Genomic DNA, 18429 nt, shown 5'->3' with positions numbered 1-18429 from the left:
AAAAAAAAAAAAAAAAAAAAAAAAAGCAAAGCACTCCTTATAGGAAAGTAAGTAACTAAGTAAGTAAGTGTTGTATTGCATGGGCAGTATGCGATGCACATACTGGCAATAATTCCTTAAGATGGCAGGATAGCAATGCATTTTATAGATGCTTAGTCTGGCTGGAATTCTACATGTATGTATTGAGACATTCACTTGTAATATTTTGTTTGAACTGTCTGTATATGCAACGTTCTCAAAGCGTTACCCTTTTCAATGAAAATAAATTGCTGGTGTATTTAGAGTGGCTTTCTGTGAAACAGAGCATCTCTGGTGGTAATTTAATGTAGAGAAAGGTTGTTTTAAAGACATGTTCTGGTTGCCAGTGCTAGAGAATTAGTTACATTTTAAAAATAAAAAACTTCCTGTGTGGTTTATGATTAAAACAAGTATGCACATGGAGGAAAAAAAACAAAAAAACTTTATTAGCTTTGTTTGTATAAAGAGTAACAAAGTGCTTATAGCTTTAAATCAGAGTCATAACTGACATACATACAAGAAAACAGGTAATACTGTAAAAAATAAATCTGACCTCGTTGCAGCTCATAATTACAGAGGGTATTTTTATATATATATATTTTTATATCTATATGTATTATTTAAAGACATCTTTCAGTTATTGCCAGAATTATTTCCTCAAAGCATTTTCAAAATCCAGGTTTGGTGGGGAAAAAAACATTAGTACCCAAGTTCTTGGACAGGGTCAGCAAAAGGTTTCCAGTTTGCGTAAAGGGTTGTTTATAAAGGCCTGACAGATTCACAAAATGAGTACAGTGCCCTCTCGTGAGTGGCGCRTGGTTTAAATGCAAAGTCTGCTCCTGACAAAGAAAATACGTGGTCCCAAACTGGCCTCACCGGCCTCTGGCTTTTACTCCTGTTAGCTGAATGCTGCTCTGCTGCGCGTCTTGAGTCGGTGAGTCAAAGTCCAATGCTGTTGTTCAAAGCACAGCCATTTAGCACAAATGAGCCCTCTAGCTACTAACCTCAGTTTCGTCCTGAGTGTTTACAGAAAAACAGCTAAAAATAATTTACACGTTGGCCAAAGAAACCATTGACAAAGAATAAAAATCAGCAAGGCAAGCACCCCTCCGGTGGCGCAGGCGGTAAGCCAGCGGGCTGCGTTTCGGGGGAGTGCGCCCACAGAATCGGCACAGATTCATTTCCGTTTCTAGCCCCAAAGTGGGCAATTATTATTTCCCGAGGCGCCTTTCACCGCGCTGTTGCTCGCTTGCATGACATGCTGCAGAGCGTCATGTTTGCATGATTAACAGCGGCGTAACTGGTGGCAGCTTTAGCAGCTGGAAATGTGAAGGAGGGGAGCGATGTGTTAGTAAAAGCAGGCTATCAAGAAACTGGGTTTCTCGGTGAAATACGTGGCTAGTTACATACGCTGATTCATGGAGGGGAACATGACGTCAATTTCTTTTTTTAATGGCTAAGAGAGCTGTTACAAAGGCTTGATTATTTTAGCTATCTTCTCTGATAGCTTGATAGTTCTCTGAGCTGTTTTTTTCAAACTTTTTACTAAAATGCAAGTAAGTGCACATGCCAGATAGTTGTCAGCCAGAATTAAAAAAAAAAATTTAATCAAGACCTCATTTAAAAATTATTAAATTGCTATAATAAGTTCTCTTATGTCCACTGGTTGTAGTATTCAAGGAATATATGTGWATAGCAGACTTGCTTGTTTTAAATGGTACAGGTTATTTGTACGCACTTAGAACTGTAGCGTTTTTGAAGAACGTTCTTTCAGTTTGTATTCATCCAGGACAGTTCAAATTGTGGCTACCTTCATCAAATAAACATTAAAAACATCTTGCAATAACTGGAGCAAAAGGAGTTGAAGCTATTTTTTTTTTTCTGCTGTATCATTAATTTGATCCAACTGGTGACTAAATTAAAAAAAAAAAGGAAAACTGTTGGAAAAGGAATCCTTTAAACACATTAGCACAGTCAGAGTACAATAGTTAAAAAAATGAAAAGTCCTGGGCGTTGATGTTTCAACACACATCTGAAGTACTGATAGTATAAAAAGTGAATTATATCTTAGTCATAATCATTTCAAATCCTTGAATGAGATTGTGAAAGGTTGTCCGTTCATCATGTTTGAATATCCAACACTTCCTCATCAGCTGGTCAACCTAACCAAAAAAAAAAAAAGAAAAAAGGGAAAGAAAAGAAAAAAGAATAAAAAAATTTTAAAGGATGAATGAAACATTTAATTTGTTCCTCCAATAAAATGAAGGAGCAGATTCTCACCGCCAAGAAATGAAGAACAATACTGAAGCAAGGAGAAACATGCCAAGAACTGTGCTCAGAATCAGCAAGTATGTTACCTTTTTTGGTTGTTTAAGTAAAAGGTAGGTGTTTGTCTGGCAGTGCAAAGAGTTGATGCAATAACAGTGTGAACAGTAGCTTAACTTCATCACACTTTCAGGAGTTTGGTCAAAATTACTACTGCGTGCCTCRGTAGGTCGCACCCCGGGCTAGGCCAGGCAGCTTCGCTGGCGGCTAGAGGCCGGGGACCGCCGGCCTGATGCGCCCCGCCGGCCACGCTGGCTCGGGCCCGCGGGCTCCTGGGGCTGGGCGAGGGCTGCTCCCTTCCTCCGTTTTGACCTCCTGGGGCTCAGTAGTTCCAGCCATGCAAACACCATTCTAGTAACAAACGTAAACCATTTCCTACACGAAGTTACCGGGCCTGTTTGGCCGTGAACGTGTGGCACTCTCGCTGCTTATCTAGTGCGAGAGGAAGGACGAGAGCACTGTAAAAGTCCGGGTGCACAATTACCTCTTCGGGGCAGTTGGGGGGACGCGGCAAACGCTTTTCTTCTTGTAACACACGAACAAGTCGTGCTACTGTCATCTGGCCTTGGGTGGGACCAATCATTTTCAAGAATTCCTGTGTGAACAGCAAGAGTCAGCTGTGCCTTCACTTACTCTGTAAATCCATACTATTTAATGTTAAGAGGGTATTTTAATCTCTAAATGAACAGTAAATGCTTAGCATAGAGATCATACGCACCGTGTACGCACATGAGAAAACAGTAAAAATCTGTAAAACTAGTTTCCTCACGAGGACATTAGTCACCACAACTTATCTTTGTACAGGGTCTTTAGTGAAGGACAACTATGAGGATTGTTTACGTACCACAGAAATTAATTCCATTTCTTTTTAGAAAAAAACCAAAACATCTAGTTTAAGGAGCTTTAACAGTAATTCCTCCAACAACCACTTACTGCCATTGGACTGGATTCTGAGTCACAGTAGGTAAGTAGTTCATACAACGTCACTCCAAATGACCAGACATCTGAGGCAATGTAAAATTTACTTTGAAGCAAGCATTCTGGGGCATACCTACAGAAAAAAACACAGCTTGGTTTATTTTTTTTTCAAAGCTGCACAGATCTAYTCACATGTGCACAACCTGTATGCAGCGTTAACGTAAGCTAAACAAAGAGGCACTGTGTGTATTTGCATAGTCGAATACATAAATTCATGTATCCATAGGGCCTGAGATGCCACAGGAGTAAGTGAACTCGGTACAACTGTTGGACAGCAAATCACTCTAAAACTAACAGAGACCAAAACCAAAATAAAGAGAAAATGGATCATTAAGTGCAGGAAGAGATAAATGGTGTAGTAGATTAGCAAGTCTACCACATGCCTCTTCCTTGTGCTCATGTCGTACGTTTGTTTGTTTAGGGCTCTTACCAAAACAGGAAAAATCTTCAGGAAGCCTAAGTCTGTGGGAGCAGACAAGTTACTCTACTGCACAGTCTGGTCAATGAAAATAAGTTACATGTTACTACCAAAACACAGGGCTGTCGAGGTCATCTTTGACCGTGTAATACTCCTTATCGGTCTCAATTGCTTTGGTGAGTCCAAAATCTCCGATCTTCACTCTGTTCTCACTTTCAACGAGGACGTTTCTTGCTGCTAAGTCACGGTGAACATACTGACAGGACCCCAAGTAATCCATTCCCTAGGAGGGAAGAAAGCCTTTTACGCTAGTTTCTCTAACAGTGAAGTTGCTGTTTGTCTCCCAACTTCCCTTTCAAACGCTCCCTTGCTTGTATAACAATATTCTAGCCAAACTTCCCATGGCAGGAGCTCCTAGCATTGGCACTCTTAAGGGTCCTTTTCTTACCCCATCCTCCCTCTAAACTCTGCCTTCGGGTTCCTGAGCTGTTAAGACTGTTTTTCTTGTTTCTGAATTGTGCTTTTTTCAGCAGACCATCCACTGTCTTTGGTCCCTTCTTGCCATGGCAACAGGTCCTTTATATGCTACTAAAATCAGTTGTCTGTGTCTAGCCCTCTTCTTAAAACTGTCCAGTCCACCATAATCACTCAGCTACAGCCTCTTGCAGGAAGCAYGTGGCTTTACGTAGTCTCACTTACTGCATTGTTTACTGCACCTCTTCCTCACGTTAAAGACGCTGCATTGCTCCTTCCTTCTCGCCAACACACCCTTTCTAAATGCTGTCCTCCCCTAACRACTTCTTAAAGTGATCTTTCATGCAAGGGAAGCTAGCAGCCATGTAATTAYTCCTTTGCTGATCTCTGTGCAAATAGCATCTGAAACCCTGGACAAACTGCTTCAGGATTCAGATCTCTGGAGACAAAGCAAGGAGAACGGACTTGTTCACAAACTGAGCTTCTCTGCCCCCGCCTCCCAATTACTCTATGAAATTAAACATTATTTTAAGCTAATCAACCAGAAAAGTTAAGGTGCTGCTGCCAAGCTCACCTCACAGATCTGAACTGCGTATCTGAGAAGTTGTTTGAGGTTGATTTTGTTCTTGTTCCGTGGGAGATACTCCTTTAGGCTCCCAGAAGGAAGAAATTCCATGATGAGTTTAATCCCACTTCCACCTAAAAATGTAATATATGTTTTAATTTGCAGGCATGTAGCCCTTCTCATGTCATTACCACCAGTAATTATTGTACGTTGCTCATAGCACTGGTCAACTGTTACTCTACAGTAGCACTTATTCAGCAATATCATATGGCCACAGCCAAACACTAGCCAAAAGTCACCAACTCCCATTAGCAGTCACTGCTGAGAGCTGTACAAATCCAGAGCAGAATCTATTCCAGGCAGCATCGATATCATCCTTAAATACTGACTTAAAAAATCATTATTGTAAATGCAAAATATAAGGCATGAGTTTCTTTTCTATGAATAATAATATACGCTTCTAATAATGACCTGCGGGTCTATGGGGTTATAACTGGGCTGCAATGGTCAACTCACTCGAACACAGACCCCAGTCTGCCCACGTGCTCATTGCTTTTAATGGATTTGGTGAGAACAGCAACCACTTTGGTCATGTCAAAGTTAGCTGAGCACAAAAAAAGGCAGGAGAAGGACTTCAAAGATAAATTGCTGCTTCTTCCGTGAAAGAGAGATCTAACTTAATAAGACAGGAAGCAAGACCATGTGCTTTTTAAAATGCTGAAAAAAAAAAAAAAAAAAAAAAAAAAAAAACTTAGGCCATGTATTTCAGTATTTTACATAAGGATTTACCATCTTCTGTGCAAATTCCCTTATACTTGACAATGTTTTCGTGATAAAGATTCCTCAAGATTTCTATTTCCTTCTTAAGGTCAGCAATGTGATTCCCTCCACTCTCCGGCTTTAGAGATTTAACCGCCACTTGTTCCCCTGTATTGTCGCCTTCTGGATCGTATCTGCAGAGTTCCACCTTGCCAAAGTGACCCTAGTTRTAAAAGAAGGGATAGCGTTACTGCTCACCAGCCGAACTGTCACTGCTGCATTACCTCAGGCATTTATGATTCATGTCTTCCTSTTGTGACGCAGAAAGCACATACTGCTATGTACACACGCACACACGAACGCTTGCTTATATAAAAAACACAAAGACCAGAAACTCTGCTTTTAGTAACAAATTCGCAGTTCAGATCACTGTGTACTAAACTTCCACCAAACACTGCCCAGGTTTCCATACAGAATACGCCTCCTCCCTACAGCTGAGTTAATCAYGTATTTTACGCCACCTTTAGCTCCGAGTAGACTGGGTGCGTACACAATTCCTCCTCCTCGTGATGCCCCAGCTACCCCCTTCYGGAGTTACCTGTTCAACGAATAACGCAGCCACTCGTCATGCTCAGCCCTGACTGGACTTAAGGGCAAGCCAGCCCAGAAAAGCTCTATTTCTGCTTTCCAGTGTAGGGACCTAAACCTGACATGCCACCTACCTCTCCCAAGTCWCGGATTCTCTTCAAGAATCGTTTTTCAAAGAGCGTGGGATCGACCTCTGCAACAGGCTTCTTCTCAGAGACAATATCAGGATCTGAGAGTGGAAAAAAAAGAGTCCCAAGTTAGTTAGCAAGGACATCTTGGTCTTCACACTTGGAGACATTCCGACTCCTTTCCAGTCCCCCACTGCTCGCGTGTGTCTATCCCTACTGTCACAAACTTTTCTTATTCTTATCCTGCCTACTTCTTAACAGGGAATTCCTTCTGTTTGCACATGCCAGCCTTTCACTTGGTGATCTTCTGCTCCCACTTTGTGAGCTCCTTGCTGGGTCTTCTTCCAGATTCAGTTTTCTCATTTGCACAAGGGTCTGGTTACACTTATCTACAGAAAAGACTATTTCCGGTGTCTCAAGAACACAACATGCTCCCATCACTACAACCGAACACAGCCTGGTTACTGCCGCCACACAGTGTAACTCTCTACTAGACTGCTGTTGTAAGGTGTCCAACCTGGCCAAACAGACTGATCTTCCTTATCCAACCCTCCACCTGGTGAGCCAGGTCATGCCTTACTTTGCTCCTCCAGTTTGTTGATGTCTCTCATAATTGCTCTGAAGAAGGGTCTCTGGTTGGGGTCGTAGTTCATGCACTGCTTCATCAAGTCAGCCAGCTCCTTGCACGATGGTGTTGCCAACACAAAATGTCCCTCGTAGAACCGCTCCTTCTGTAAGGTATAAATGGAAACTCCTGCATGTATTTTGGCTTTTAAGTGAACAGACTCATGCTCGACATGAGAAGATGTGACCATAAAACACTTAACTGTGAGCTGCTTCTTAAATTCAGGAAAAAGAAAAAAAAAAGAAGAAGAAAAAAAAAGCCTCCTTTGCAGCAGTAATGCTAAACCATCTGCCAGTAGTACTTATTTCTGCTGAGCCTAGTGTAGTTTGGAGACTTGGAACACCTGAAGCTTCTAAAACATGCTGAACATTTCACCTTTCAGAGTTTGTTTTTCTGATAGCAGTACTTCTGGTTTGGGACCAATGGCTGGCTGGAAACGCGTACTAAGGAACAACGCAACACCGGCTGCTCTTCGCAGTCTCTGGGGAGGTAACAGCTTTGGGGCAGATGGGATGAGGGCAGCTTTGTGCATTTTCTAGAGCTCTGCAAAACTACCCCGGCTGCCCACCACACGCTGCCCAAGCAGCAAGTTCCTTTCAGCTCTCTCCTGCTAAAGCAACTCAGTGACTCAAGTACTCAGCCATTTCCTTCAAACAAGTAGCAGCTGCTTGCTTGCTCCACTGTCGTCTTAACCCAGCAAAACTTTAAGAGAGAAAAAGCACATATGGAACATATGCTGAGGAACTCCAACAGTGATTAATACAAACAGCTAGCAGTAAGGCAGAAAGAAGGTTTTTTTGTTTTGTTTTGTTTTTGTTTTGTTTTGTTTTGTTTTTTTTAACTTTCTGAGCAAGCAATACAGTATCCTGCAGGAGACTGGGGAATAGTCTGAACTAAGTCAAACAGAAACAAGCAGGGACAGAAAAACCTAGGTATTTCTAAGCTGAAGCTGTCAGTTTACAACAGAGCATCTTCAACAGCAGAAATTAAACGTGGTTATTTCAGAAGCTTCTTCCTACATGGTAGAAAAAAGGGGATCCTTGAGGGTGACACATTCCTTGTTCTTCCCAGCTCCATCAGGAAAGAAAAGATGGTGCAGACAGTGAAATCTCAATATTGGGGAGGCAGTGGGAGAGCAGACACAGGGCCAGTGAAAAGAGCAGCAGCTCTCTCTGGGAGGAGGAATCACTGTCCCTCCCTGAACAGCGCAGGTGTTCACAGCCCTGGCTAAGAACTCCAATGGATACTGGAAATGGCCCTTGCTGAAGGAGAATGAGAAGGAGGAGGAGGAACACATCAAAACCAGGACCGATCAGTACTGTTTAGTAGCTCAGAACTGCAATGATTCAGAAGAATATTTGAATATATCAAATTGAATGCACAACTGCTACACACGCAATGACCTACTGTACTGACTGTATGATTTGAGTCTGGGGAGTGTAGTAGAATTACACCTGCAAGAAGCAGGAAAAGGTATCTATCCAGTGCTGGCTGAGTAACACTATGCTCCAGCACCACAAGCTTGATGTCATCTTCTCACCTCTGTGCCCATGTGGCTAGTTTCAGCTGTCAACACCAGAGGTGGCTACATGACAGAGGTGGCTTATGTGACTACCTGCAAAATGCTTTGGGCTGGACAGAAGGGTTAGGAGAGGACAGGTGCAATCAGAAGCATAAGTAGTTCTTTTTAACTGTTATTATGCTGAGTCTTGGAAATCACCAACAAGGTCAGTAAGGAAGCAATAATTAACAGTCTTTGTTGTAAGGCTATGAGTTCCTGCTGCAATCTGAAGTAATTTGGAGGAAATCAGCTTCTTTTCAAGTCCATCTGAGCTAATTTTCCATAAGAACTTGAAAGAGACCCAAATTGAGTATGGAAACTAAAGTGCCAAAAGAGAATGCATCTGAGATTTCAAGGTAGGGTTTATGTAAAATGCTTTTACCTCTGCTAATGTCTTGTCTTTCAGTGGTATTTCTCCATTATAGCAGATTTCCCACAGAGTTGTGCCAAAACTCCACTTATCTGCTGCAATGCTCAAATTTTTTGAGTCTTCAACACATTCAGGTGCAATCCAGGGGATTCTCTCAACACATTCTTAGATAAAACACAGAGTTAAAGCATTTTAGAATTAATAGCAAAGGCTAGACATCCAGAAATGGAGATTCCTTCTCTATGGCACGAGCACAGCTTTTGAAGAGAAATGAATACAATAAGCACCCACTGTCAGCAACAATCCTTCACTTCTAGTGATGTAGTTTTCATCACATCTATGAAAGATGATTCCATCTAATTTAGGTGGAATTACCATCTACTCACTATAAATCATATCTTTTCCCTTCTCCTCTCCCACCTTGCTGAAGAGAAAATTCTGATTCCTATATCATACCTTGTCTGGACAACACAGTTATTGGAATTCCTGGGTCACTCAGCTTTATGAATGGACCATACTCTGTGTCAATTCCCTCTCTTGCCAGTAGGATATTTTTAGTACACACATTTCCATGTACCAAATCCTTATCCTCCTATAGCAAAGGAGAAAGAGAGTACAATGAGTGCAATAATCCATCCATTCTGGTCTGCAAGTGCTCTAATATCCCTAGCATGGGAGAGAGGGGTGTCAATGTAAACTATTCCAAGTTGAAATCCAACAATGTAGCTTGGAAAAAAATATCCTAGAGAGAAACAGGAAAGGAGGAGTAGGGAAACGTACTGTTCGGATTTTAGCATTTTTATTCACAGGCCATGATGCATTTCGGGAAGAAGAGACCAAAATTATGCCTTCTTCACAAAGAATATAATTGCAGAAAGAGAAAGCTGTAAATTTTCCAAGAACATAAAATGAGCTGGTGGTAAATGCAAGCACATGGGCTATTTGGCGTGCTGACAGAAAGGGATCTAATCATCTTCTCTGAAAGCCTTTCTCTTTATTTAAAGCAAAATAATGAATACAAAAAAACCCTCCTATATTGCACAGTGCTACTACCTGAAAAAGGAAATTCATTTAATTACTAAAGCACATTAAATCCATATGGTCTTAGGCTGCAAGGCATAGGCAACACTTTTCTCAAGATGTCTTCTTACCAAGTAGCTTAGTGCGCTTGCTAGTTGCTTGGCAACTTTGAATTTCCAAGGAGTTGTCAGAACTTCACTTTTCCGATGCATAAACAGATCCAGAGGCCCAAATTCCACAAACTCTTCAACCATGATATCTACAAAGTCAGATGCTTTTTGTCAGTACTGCAGTCACCACAGAGTCTGAGACACCTGTTATCACCTTCATTTTTCCCCAGGGCAGTTGGTTATAGCGTGCCTGTATTTCACATTCTTTAAAAATTTGTTTCACTGCTCAGGAACAGTCCAAATCAAAAGGCGAGAAGAGAGGCTTTACATAGTAAATAGTAAATCTGGAACAAAGCACTCCAAAAGCCATAAGGCTGAGCCTCACCAGAAAAATAACTTCTATTGGGAGAGTGGTTTGTATTGACTCTACTACTATCACTCCAGTTTTCTGACTTCAAGGAACCTTCTTGTAAGGCACTTACTCGGCACCAGCAGGGAAAACCTCTTAGTGGCAGGGACTTTGCAGCCGCCTTGCTGTTCCAATTTCACTTTTGTCTGCATTAAGAAAACATGTAAGAGACCCAGCTGCTAATCACTCCTCCCTCGGCACCAGTCCTGAGCTGCATGGCTGCTCTGTCCTTACCAACCCTGCTACTTAAGAGTCCTCTCCTTAAGGAGGTTAACTGAACTCACTTTCCACATCACGGACACAGACTCCATGGAGGAGGACGATGTGCTTGTGAGAAACTTGCCTCATCAGGCTTGCCGTTTCAAAGAATGCCTGTCAGAAAGCRAAAGAGGTCAGCCATTAACTGCTGGTGATCGTGGCAGCCAAGCATTTAAAGAAATACAAACCATCAAGTAACAAAAACATTCACAAAAGATCATTCTGTTTTCTAGTAACATGCGGGATCAACAGGGTAGGGATGTGCCCCCACTGTAGTAACACGGTAGTAGAGTGCTATCACAGATGTGTTGCTCTCGCTCTCATAAAGCAACCTTCTTCACTGCCCTGCTCCAAACAAACACTAAGCATTAGCATGCCTTGTACGCCGCCGCATTAGCCTCTCTTACTAGATGCTTAAGTAGGATGTAGATCAAATAACATGCCTCTGGCCACGCTGGTAACAGAACTGAGGACAGACTCCCAGCCCACTGTGGAGCTGGGAGTTCATTTCTTGCAGCTAGTAATATTCTCACTGAACTGCATGGCTCTAAATTGACACAGTTCAAAGATATTGGGTATCCCTATGTATCTCATACCAGGGCATGATAAGAGTCCATTGCCCTTGTGCTTATGGTTGCCACATAYGCAGACTAAACTATAATTCTCCTTCCTGTCTGATGAGATCAACTTACCAAAGCACTTACTCAAAAGTGCTGATCAATGATGGATTTTACTGCCTAAATTGGTGAGATATACCTTCAGCATTTTTCCTTTCCCTTACAATACAAACTTTTTTTTTTTGGCAAAGCTAACCATATACAATGTGGTGAGCGATATTTATAGTATAATGTTTGCAGCATAATAAACCAAAAAACCCAATGAACGAAAACAAACAAACAAAACTTGCCAAAGAAATGTCTCTGTGGCTAGGGTCCAAGACTTTGAGGAGGACTTTAATCTCTTTTTCATTTTGATACCCTTCATTCTCATCATCTTTGTAGTTGAGAATCCCTGAATAAATCTGTGTTCTTGTCCCTCTTCCAAGATGTTCACCCTAAAACATAACATACCATATATTTTCAAGCCAGAATATGAAACAAACAAGCGAAGATTTACATGAACAGGTGAATATGTACTCTATCCTGTCTCTCAAAATTAGCCATCTACTTGATCTAGCTACATGCAGATGTAAAAGTATTACAAAGTGAGAAACAAATGGCAACTTGTTATTCTTCCCTTCACTCTTCTGAGTATATTCACCTCTGTAAACTTATTTGACACTAATGGGATGTTACATCTCCATTAGCACAAAACAGGTTCCGAATGACTTAATGTCATTAGACTAAGCATCAAACCAATAAATAATAACTAGCCTCTTATTTACAATAAGCAGCTATTGATGCAATATTTAATAACTTCCCCAAAGTTATAGGGAGTAGTATTTCAACAGAACACTTTGTTCAGGAAAGTCATTTCCTCCTAGATAGCAGGGGATTCCTTTCCAAGATATTTTTGCAGGAAAAGTTCGTATGCTGATTGTAAATATACCAATCAAAACCAATCCACATAATCTACATGTGTCTTCCCCAGTCAGTGACACTATGTACAAAGAAAAGAAGTTTTTTGTTTAACTGAAGCAGCTAACTGCATGACTTAAAAACCAAAGACTTTCAGACATGTTAAATGGGATTCATGCATTAAAGTCACTATATGCTTACTGAAGTTTACTCAGGTCACTTGAGTCCCTAACTGCATATGATTGTCAGAAAATTTGGGCACTTGCGTGCTAAATCACTTCAGAAATCAAAACTTTGACTTTCAAGACTCTTCAGAGCTTTTGAATACTTTAATCCTTATTTTTCCTATAGGATATTAGTTTAAAACACAGGTTGTCAAGGCTTTAAAAGATACCGGTGCATTTAGTAAACAAACTAGCTAGGAAGAATAGCTCCTAAGACCTTCATGTTCTTCTAAGAATGATCTTAGAAGCAGCTCTTTCTAAGTATACTAGAAAATTGCTAGATTATCAATTTGATTTCTGGTGAAAGACATTATTTCCAAGTTTCTCTTCTTTTTGCTATGCAAGGGCATATGAACATTTTGATTCCTTTAAGAAGAGGTTTTAATACAAGTACAGATTCAAAGGAAGTTTTGTTGAAGAGAAATGGGAGTGGAAGGACTCTCCAACCAGCCAGAATGTGGTGATTTTATATTACCTTATGGGCATGGTAGCCTGCCATACTTGTTTGACTACAACAGACAAATACAGTTCAGCAGCTACCTGTATATACCTACCTGTATAATTTCTTCCTTGAGGATTCGATGGAAACTTAGCTGCCCTAAAGGATAAACAGGCTGCCATTCCTGAGCCTTCTTGGTTGCAACTAGCAAGTTGGAGATTTCTGGAAGGCAAGGAGAGGAAATATTCTTTAAGACTTTTTAAAGATGGCTGCATTAGTTCATCTTTCTCAGCCAGTAACATTATTATATATGCTCTCTGCAAGGTAAATTCCCAAGTGGATAAGGACAAGAGAAAAAGGAAACTTTCGCTTAATTCCTGGTCAAGTAACTTCAGTTCTATCATTCAACAGAATTCACTGAAATACAGTTCCATATTTTGTATTATATTTACAATCTTAGTATCAGCCATACTGGGGAGTATAGTCCAAAAGCAACTGCACTGAGAAATACCTGGGACCCAAAGAGGCAGTAGCTCTGCCACCTGTTAATTAAACACTACACACACTCTCCTGCCAACAGCTGTACCTCCTTCCCAGTGCGCAGATGCGTAAGAGACAGCTGGAGCTTCATTTCTTCTCTTTATCCCCTTGAAAATTTCCTGTGCTCTGGGAAACACTAACAGTCTCTGTTTCCAGAGCATAAGACGTGTATGAGAAAGAATGAATATCAGGCAAAGACTCAAAAGCCCAGCATCTTCTCCTCACTGCTTCCAGTCAGGGGAATGGCATGATTAGATCTAAAAGTCTTGAATATGAGTTTTGTTCTCCTGTGTTTGACAGCAGGAGTTATTCATCATTATATGATGGTTTTAGATGTCTATGTGCATCTCACCTTCCCCTTACTGGGAGCAGAACATGTGTGTCAAGACTAAACAATCATCTAGTATTCTTAAAACACTCAGTAATGGATCATAGGTTGGAAACACTATTTTATTTCTTCAGTACTTAAACTGTTTTGCGAATAACTAATTAAGCAGACAATTCAAAGAAAGGGGAGGGGGGAACAAGGAAGAGACAGAACTGAGAAGCAAAAGGATAATGCACCAAAGTCCAGAAATATGAATGCCCTAAAAAAAAAGAAATAAAATTACTGGCAAGTAAAATCAGAGATGGGTGGACAACAACTCATTGACCTGTTTTGTTTATTTCATTCCAAAAACATCTGCCAAAATGTAATCAAAATGTCAAAATATTTAATCTCTCCATGCTCCAGACAACTAGCACTGTTCTTAAGAAGGGTCTATAAACTCAGAGTTTATCTACAGAACACTCTCTTCTAAAACTATCAAAACAAGAAGGTAATTAATGTAGCTCAGTTATTCCCCTTATTCTAACAGGAAACCATTATCTGATCAACACAACCATACCACTCAGTATTTCCTCTTTCATACAAAATTCAGCTGCAAAAAACTTGTAGCTTATAGCAAACAATTTTAGTAAGTGTTGGTATTGACAGTTTAACAAAAGCATGATTGTCCCAGGCCATCTAAAATCTGACCTCACAGACAGGCCTACTGGCATAAAGTCTGTTCTGCTTGATAACAGCTGCTGGCCAATTCTTCCCCACTGCTTCATAAAGATTAATGAAGTACACAACAGTTCATAATGAGAGCAAACAAACTTCAGCTCAAAGGTTGCAACACAACACACTGCAGGTTGCAGCCTTCCTTTGTTAGGAAAAGCAACGTGATTAGTGGCAGTGCTCTGCYTGGCATATGTGACTGTGGAGCAAAGGAAGATCCTTATATGGCCCCTGCTTCACTGYGGCATTTCAACTTGTGACTGTGAGTCAGCTGTGACATTTTCTTTTTAAACAAATCTGAAGTTCTGCCTCTGCTGTCGATTGTTTAGGTACAACATGGCAGACTCGAACTTTTCTCACCATCACCTGAAAAGTTCATACAAACAAGGCTTGTGACAAGCAGCAGGCCCTGAGCACTCTCTGCCAAGCTTCTAATATTAAAAGGAAACCCCCAATACCTTGTTCACAGTACTTACCTTTGCTCTTTGCCAAGACTCCCTTTCAATAAACAAGAAACATTATTATACATACAATTTTTTTTTAAGTGACAAGAGCTTCACACAAGAACATACTAAAATGCTAAAAGAATGAAAAAAACAAAAAGAAAAGCCTCCTATTTCTAAAGTTTGTCTTCTTTCAACAATGAAGTTTTTTGTCTTAAGGGACAGACACTACCTCTTGGTTTTGGCTGGCAGCATCTCTTCAGTGTAAAGCTTATGTTGTCTGTCCGAAGTATCTGTCCTTTCAGGTGATCCATCAGCTCTTTTAAGGATGAGAAAGACTTGTTTGAACCATGTAGGAAATACCCGCCCTTTTTCACTTCAATCTGGAAGTTCTTGTACTGGACTGAACTATTTAGCATCTGTTGTTAGGGAAGGAGGGAGAGAAAAAAGCAACATACTAATCATTAAAGGGAAAGAACACTCATAGGTGCTAATAAATCCATATAGGGCAAGTTCTCATAAAGGCTCTCAGAAAAGCTTTTGAAATTACATCCAGGATCAGTTAAAGCCTAGCTCCTGAGCTAGGCTTCTCTAACCAAAGCTTCAGTCCCATGCAGGATTATAAAAACAGTGGAAGATGAGCAATATGAAGATGCAAGCATCTAACAAGTCCAAATTATTGCTTCTGTGTTTAAAGCTGTATAGCACAGCATAAGAGCACACAGAAGCTCTGAGTCTTCAGCAGGAATTTTTTCTCTGCTCAGCCAAGAATTGCACAATCTGGACCCTGGTTTCAAAATCTCAACTTAAAGATAGCAAAACTCCCTTTCACAACTCAGACTGTTCAACAAGTTGAATCAACAAGATTTCAGACTTCTGTTCAATTTTCCAGTTTCATTCAAAGGTACTGGGGAAGAATGAACAGATCTTCACACTTACGTATCTCAGGCCCATGCCCTATCCTTTACTTCAGCTTCCTCACCTCACACATTCTGCAGTTTCATGCAAACCTCTCTTCCTTCTCCTCTCTAAGCCTTGCAAGACGGCTGAATGTTTTCCGTGACAAAACTCATTTCCTGTTTCAATGCCTAAGCTGCCCTGTCTGTTAGAAGATGTGATTTTTTTTTCCTTTTTGTTTTGTTGCGAAGGTCTACAGATGAAGAGACCAATATCCATGCTAAGAGGTGGCTATTATTTTCAAGGTTTTTTTTTCCCCCACACCATTTYATATTTTTGTTTCAGATTTCTGTTCTTGCCCTCATCATTCATTCTTGTAATTTTTTTTCTCAAAGCTAAAGTGTTTTGTAAGCTTTTATGCTAGTATTATTGTTGCATAAAGAGTTTAAATATTATCCAAAAACAAGGAAATCAACTGTACACTTTCAATTGCAGTCAGTGATTTTCAATTTTTTTATGTAATTATTATATTCTTCTTTTATATTTCTAACCATGACTACATTGTTTTCTCACCCATCCCACCTCTCGAGGTTTCCCTTTTTACTCTCATCTTTTACAAAATATATTCCACAAGCTGCCAGTCTGCATGACCCCTTCTGCAGTTCTCTACATGTAAAGCCAACTATCCTAACTCACTATCCTTTTTCAGTGTCTCAACAGAAACATGTTCATATATTTAAATTCATGCTCAAGAAACATTAGGTAAATTGCAGTAACAAATTCAATATGTAATTCTTACAGCATAAAGTAACCCCAAAAAGCTTAATTTGAATCATGTTCATGCACATATTGTACTGTTCTGGATGTAATGAATCATATTTCAGAGATACCATAAAAGTCTAGGGAAAATGAACCTATCAGTACAAGAGCATACCCTCTGCTGCAATCAGCTACCAAAGAAAGGGAAGAGTGATTGTCCTAAAGAATGGGAATATATCAACATGGATTACAGGGAGCAGGTACTCTTTAACTCATCGAATTACCGCTGGTAATGCCACACCTGACATACCTCTGAGCCATCAAAACAAGTCACTGTCATAAGAATGTGGTTAAAGTTTGTGCAGCTCCATCTCAACACATACATTCCTGCTTCGTTCCCCTCTTGTCGCAGTTTGTTGATGGCGTACTCCGTACTGAAAGAGTTAGTGCACATTTGTTGCATTTAAAAACTGTTAGTAAAATCCACGAAAGAAAAGTACAATGGCAACTTATAAATACTTACACTATTACTTATACTATTATACTATTATTAAAACATGATTTCTGTGCATTACACACACACACACACATTTACAAAAGAAAGATGCATTAAGCTCTAAGCATGCTTATAATGGGGAAAGTCTGCTTCTAATACAGCGCACACAGTTTTTTATATATTGTGTCTTAACATATAAGAGGAAAAGTCAAAAAGGTGAGCAGAAGGGAAAATAATTCCTTTAGCTAAAGAAAAAACAAAGTCTTGTACTTCCATCCAAGTCTCCCAGGGCCAATGAAGATCAAGTTCACCTTTGTTTACCTAAAATATTTCCATCAGTTCAACTACCAATGGTCTTTACAGCTATTAGTGAAATAAGCCTGAAAATACTGCTATAACAAGGAAATACAGTTTTATAGATGTGTAAGTTGATGTGGAGGGAATAAATGTGGAGTGATAAATTTTCCTTGTAATGGGAAGACAAAATCTAGGAATATGCGACTGGTTTAGGACAAGAAATTTGAATTTTTATCTTGTATATTAAATGCTGATTGTTGTTAATAAAGCAAAGTATTGAACTACAGCCTATGAGAGAGTGCTTTATGTATGTCATTTGTAATGACCAGTACAACTATGAAAACAAAATGACTGCAATCTATTAGAAATGTAGCAGCACAGCAAAGATGCTGTGAGTGAAGGGTTTTTTGCTTTTTTGTTTTTTTTAACACTAAGTTGTCTCAGTTTTGTTTACTTTGACATTACGAGAGCTTTGTCATTCTTTTACTGCCTGCAACAATAGTACAGTCAGTACTGCTGAAAATGCAACTCTCCCATTTTCAGCTGCATAGGTAAGGGACCTCTCTTCTCCCTCTTCAGCAAACTTCTCCTACTAACTGTTCACATGAGCATGTGGGAAAGATTTAGTTTGGAGTTACAAAAATGAAACCCACTACAGTCAGGTGTCAGTTGACACCAGCAGCTTGACAGTATCTACATTGTCCTACTACCTTTTGGTAACTAATTCTGGGCAGCATGGAAGCCCTCCAAAATGTTAAATTTTCTTAATGGATTAAATATACAACAGAATTAAAGCACTAATTATTTGATTGGGAAATTAAAATCAAACCATTTTACTAACCAAATGGGTCCATGGCATCCATTTTTTATGTTGTGCTCAATCAGTGGAGGGGCCACATCTGTGCAGAGATAATGGTGGGCATCTGCTGTAAGTCTGAAGTATCCGTCTATCAAAGATGCAAATGACAAGGCCTCATCATGTGAGGACAGTTTTAATTCCTATAACAAAAAGATATTTCAGTCAAGAAATCTTACAGTATAGTTAAAATATTACATGAATATTTTAATATCCAACAATTTGTATATGTTTTCATTTTATCATGGTTTTTGCATGGAATAGCTAAAAAAATTGGCCAGAAACCTGGAGACTTGTGACATTATGACTACAG

At 39.9% G+C, this 18429-nt stretch overlaps 1 protein-coding gene across 1 annotated transcript in view; it reads right to left on the bottom strand.

Moving 5' to 3' along the window:
* Positions 1 to 437: 437 nt before the first annotated feature.
* The window catches only part of JAK1 (Janus kinase 1), a 34187-nt gene continuing 16195 nt past the window's right edge, over positions 438 to 18429 (bottom strand). The window contains exons 8-24 of the mRNA XM_085306043.1: positions 18102 to 18259; positions 16778 to 16901; positions 15044 to 15230; positions 12902 to 13008; positions 11514 to 11660; positions 10633 to 10720; positions 9961 to 10088; positions 9266 to 9401; positions 8822 to 8973; positions 6834 to 6984; positions 6260 to 6354; positions 5568 to 5760; positions 4788 to 4912; positions 3850 to 4022; positions 3277 to 3394; positions 2828 to 2938; positions 438 to 2180 (exon numbers count right to left, since the gene is read on the bottom strand). Of these exons, the coding sequence (XP_085162169.1) occupies positions 2079 to 2180; positions 2828 to 2938; positions 3277 to 3394; positions 3850 to 4022; positions 4788 to 4912; positions 5568 to 5760; positions 6260 to 6354; positions 6834 to 6984; positions 8822 to 8973; positions 9266 to 9401; positions 9961 to 10088; positions 10633 to 10720; positions 11514 to 11660; positions 12902 to 13008; positions 15044 to 15230; positions 16778 to 16901; positions 18102 to 18259 (2295 nt within the window). The 3' untranslated portion in view covers positions 438 to 2078. The remainder of the gene's footprint in view (positions 2181 to 2827; positions 2939 to 3276; positions 3395 to 3849; positions 4023 to 4787; positions 4913 to 5567; positions 5761 to 6259; positions 6355 to 6833; positions 6985 to 8821; positions 8974 to 9265; positions 9402 to 9960; positions 10089 to 10632; positions 10721 to 11513; positions 11661 to 12901; positions 13009 to 15043; positions 15231 to 16777; positions 16902 to 18101; positions 18260 to 18429) is intronic.

This window comes from Rhea americana, unplaced genomic scaffold (genome assembly GCF_003343005.1).
Source record: "Rhea americana isolate MKP2758 unplaced genomic scaffold, rheAme1 scaffold_230, whole genome shotgun sequence".
NCBI classification, from domain to species: Eukaryota; Metazoa; Chordata; class Aves; order Rheiformes; family Rheidae; genus Rhea; species Rhea americana.
Note: the sequence above shows the minus strand (reverse complement) of the source record. Positions and strands in the feature narration are given on the sequence as shown.